Source organism: Juglans regia, chromosome 12, assembly GCF_001411555.2.
Source record: "Juglans regia cultivar Chandler chromosome 12, Walnut 2.0, whole genome shotgun sequence".
Taxonomy (NCBI): Eukaryota; Viridiplantae; Streptophyta; class Magnoliopsida; order Fagales; family Juglandaceae; genus Juglans; species Juglans regia.
In genome coordinates, this window is record NC_049912.1 from 23280407 (window position 1) to 23284648 (window position 4242).

General features: G+C 36.7%; 1 protein-coding gene across 1 annotated transcript; it reads right to left on the bottom strand.

The window, feature by feature from the left end:
• Window positions 1-357: 357 nt before the first annotated feature.
• On the bottom strand, window positions 358-1936 carry LOC108980691 (transcription factor MYB2-like). Its single transcript, XM_018951697.2, has 3 exons — window positions 1707-1936; window positions 1204-1333; window positions 358-1101 (listed from the first exon to the last, which is right to left on the bottom strand). The coding sequence occupies exons 1-3, from the start codon at window positions 1846-1848 to the stop codon at window positions 600-602; spliced, it is 774 nt and encodes a 257-aa protein (XP_018807242.1). The 5' UTR covers window positions 1849-1936; the 3' UTR covers window positions 358-599.
• Window positions 1937-4242: the final 2306 nt, after the last annotated feature.

Genomic DNA, 4242 nt, shown 5'->3' on the forward strand with positions numbered 1-4242 from the left:
TAAATTAAAAAGAATTTTTCTACTTATCATCTAAACATTACATATTTATTTAATAAAAGAAAATTATATATAATATATGATGTAGAGATGATAGTGTAATTTTTCTTCATCGTAAATCGTATTCTGTTAGAATTCCTAATCCTATGCACGAATGGACTGCAAAATGTGAACCAGATGGAATAAGCTGAAACTGTCCAACTCATTTTTATAGAAGCCCAAGCCCATGACAAGGATAATATTATATCATATATATTTAAAGGAGACTCTTTCAACATCATCATTGCGACCCAACATCGTCACACTATGGTAGATTGGAGAATCAACACAAAGCCACTATGAATAATTGCAGCACGATACTGCTAGCTTAAAGCCTGAAACATGATATAAAAACCTCCCCAAGGGCTGGTTTAATAATTGGAGTACAACAACTAAAATAACCCTTTTCATGTTACGTGCCACACACGTCATTTTTTCGACCACTTTATTGTCAAAATACATGGTAGTTTGCCCAGATTGCATCATGAAAAGCCCAAATGTTCTGAATATGTGCAGCAGTTTGAAGCCCCTAGTAAGCTAAGAAAACTGAGATTTGTCAAACTTTAACAAAAGGGAGTGACTAGATTATGCAGAGAAGCTCTGCTTGTCACACTTGCAGCAATATTGAAGTTGCCATGGACATCATCCATCCACAATCCATCCCATATTATATCCTCGTTTGAGGCCTCAGGTACAGGCAAGTTGCTATGGAGCAAGGAAGAAAAATAGTTCTGCTCCTCGGTGGTGTTTGGGTAAATGGTGGCCATTTCATTCTTCGCCTGAGGTTGAGATGTTGCTCTATGCTCGTTTTCATCGAGCAGGGCCATGATCCTTTCCATGTCCACTTGATTCAGCTGCAACTGCTGTTGCTGTATTTGTTGACATTGTTGTTGTTGTTGCTGCTGCTGCTGCTGCTGATGAAATTGCTGCCTCCTTAGGAGTCGAGTTTTTGCCCTTTTAGAAGCATCAGAAGGGACTTTAGCTTTTTTCTTGAAATGGGTCCTCCAGTAGTTCTTGATCTCATTGTCTGTTCTTCCTGGCAAGCTTCGAGCAATTGCTGACCACCTAAATTTTTGATCCAGTAGTAAAACTCTCAGTATCAAACTTTGTAAGCTTACTAATTTCAAGACCATGAAATCTTAATTAGTTCAAAAAAAAAAAACTGACCTGTTTCCCCACCTAGCATGCAGCTCTAGAATTATGCTCTCTTCATGAGGGGTTATCTGCCCCCTCTTGAGGTCTGGCCTCAGATAATTCACCCACCTCAATCTACAGCTCTTCCCATTCCTTTTCAACCCTGTTCAGGCAAAAACAGAGAAATATGTCATCCCTAGAGCCAAAAACGAGGAAAATAGGCAACAATTAGGCATCAGGATGACACCAACAACAAACCAAGAAGGAATGAAACTATAATCTGCCAACTCAAGAAGAGCACTTGTATGCAAGAGTAGCCACCATAAAAGGTATAAAAGGAAGAGTGTTCCTCTCATTGCACTGCAAGTCTGCTATAATTAAGATGTTTACTGACCTTGAAAGAATTTTTGACAAACAAAATTCACAGGCTCCAAAGTTCAGATCCCTCCACCATTTTCCCATTCCCATGCATTATGCAGCCAGATAGAAATGATAATGTTATAAATCTAGCTATATCAATGGAGCTGAGTTGTTACCTACAATCCTAGCAACAGAGTTCCATCGTCCTTCACCATGCAGCCTGACATACTCAACAAGCAATCTATCTTCCTCAGCAGTCCAAGGTCCCTTCCTCCAGCCCTCTTCTTCTATTATACCCCAATCCAAATGGTCTGCCATGACCACCCCAACTCATGCAAAAAGCAAAAGCTCTGAATGACTTCTCGGGTGATTTTGGTCTGCAAAATTCTATGGTACCTTGAGTTTGTGCTTGTGACATGTTTAAATATGCCCCTAAAGCCCCTTGCTTCATTTCATTAATCAATTGGAAGTCCTTTTCAACTACTGTTTTAGGGTACGGATGATCTCAAGGAATCCCATCATCTACTAAAATTACCAAATTACCCCTCCTTTCTTTGGTGTCATGGGCTTGGATTATAAAACTGAATAGGTTGAAGTTATAAACAAATCCTCACTGTTTATGTGTGATCCTAACTCTATGAGTAGTAATCCAAAGTTATCATAACAATCAAGCAGCTATAATGCTTTGATCAAGCGGTTAGAAGTGGGCATATTGATGTCAATTATTTCGTGAATACAAGGTCATTTGAGGAATCTAAAGATCTGCTCAGGGATTGGGTGGAATACTATGATCTGATAAGGGTCCAAAATCAATAACATAGAATTAAATAGGTTAATGCTAAAGTGATATAAAAGAGAAATTGGACTCTCATGGCCCGAGGACACGTGTTAGTAGTCCTTATGCATCTAGACAATATAAAAATTAATAGCTGTTAGCATATACAAAGCTACAAGCTAAGAGATGTGACATAAGCGACAAGCATGCTGGGTGCAATTTTCTTAACTTAAAAAAAATAAGAAGACCAATGGGTTTTTACCATCTGTTGGGTTTGATTACTTATTAAATATTTGAGGGTATTGCTGGCTTCGGCAGGTCACCATGGGGACAGGTGGTGTTTTTGGGTAACAGTTCTGGAAATGAGAGGTACTGTTTCTGCTGCCACAGGTGTATGGATTTTCCTTGCTGATCTTGAGATTGAGGAGCCACGCCACATACGTGCTCTGTCAGAAATCAATAAACATATTGTTAATCTATTGAACTGATTAGGGAATAAGACGGAGATAATGTGAAGAGCCAAGCAAACTCAGACTGAAAACTTGGTGGCTTGATTGGTTCATGCTAAAAGATGTACTCTTATCAGATGATCAACATTAAAATTTTCAGGTTCCTGTAACTTGAAATAATATGATGCCTCGAGATATCTAAGCAACTTGAAGAGAATAAATGATATTTGCAGTCCTAAAATGTACAGTCTCTACATACTCTTTTTTTTATAGATAAATCTGAGACCCACATAAAAAAATTATTTTTTTAATAGTAATCTTTACTTTTTTTTCAAATAGAGTATGCGGAGACGGTACATTCCAACTAGGACTGTATATAGCATTACTCGACCTTGAACAGCCATGTTTGCAATTTTAAATAGTAATTAATTAGGAAAAAACCATAAAATCAGGACGAGGTCTTGATTCTGGGACCATCTGTCCATTTCTCTCTATATATATATATATATATATACACTTGCAAATGTTCTGTCACCTGAAAACCTACTTAATGTATATATTCTGATGAGTATTAGCATTATTTTCTTTTGGAAGCGTAGATCTCCAACCTTACTGCAAGGAAGATATGTGTTGTGCTCTCAAGTCACTACTGCATCATCTGGAAATCTCTCTAGTTATTATTAGTTAGTGCTCTAGACACTACTCATGATATCCGTGTTTAGTAGGGATTATCAAAAAAATCAAAGTCCTATATAGGTAATAAAATACTTGTGCAAATCAAATCTGTCTAACAGCTAGCATGTGTGTGCTTAAAGGCACACAAGCCATAAGATTTTCATATTCCTTACTCCAACAACTTTATTTTGTTTTCTTATGTATGGGAGTCTTTTCAGGGTGGATTTTGGATGGTGTTTGTGGGATTGTTGTGGGGTTAGAATCGGTATTTATTTATTAACTAATTAATTAATTTCTCTTTTATTTTTATATTAACTGCAATCGGATATTCTAATTGCTGTTTCTTGCCTCTGGTTTCTAGAAGCTCGATCAGTTCAGGACTTGGAAAATAAAGATATGTTTTTTTCTTAGATATATATATATATGTTGAGTCGGATTGTCACTTGGGTGACCAGCCAATTGTTTGTGTTCTACTTTTTGTTGTTTATAGGGATGAAATTAGAAATTGTACTGGAATGAGCATGATTTGCAGGATCTTAGTTATCGGATTAGATCCACATTTAAGATCTGTTTTATTGGAAAATGGTGAATTTGGATCCTTGTAACAAGATTAATAATCGATATGGAATCCATGAAAGTTTTTTGTTTCTACTTTTAATTTTTGATCGTACCCGGATTTATTTGAGTGAGATTTGATCTAATTAATAACCTTATCTTTCCCGATTATATACGATTCAACAAAGATTTGGAGAGCTTTTGGTGTGAATCAGTGTGTTTGTCTGTGTGTAGTATATAATATGATGGATCCAAACT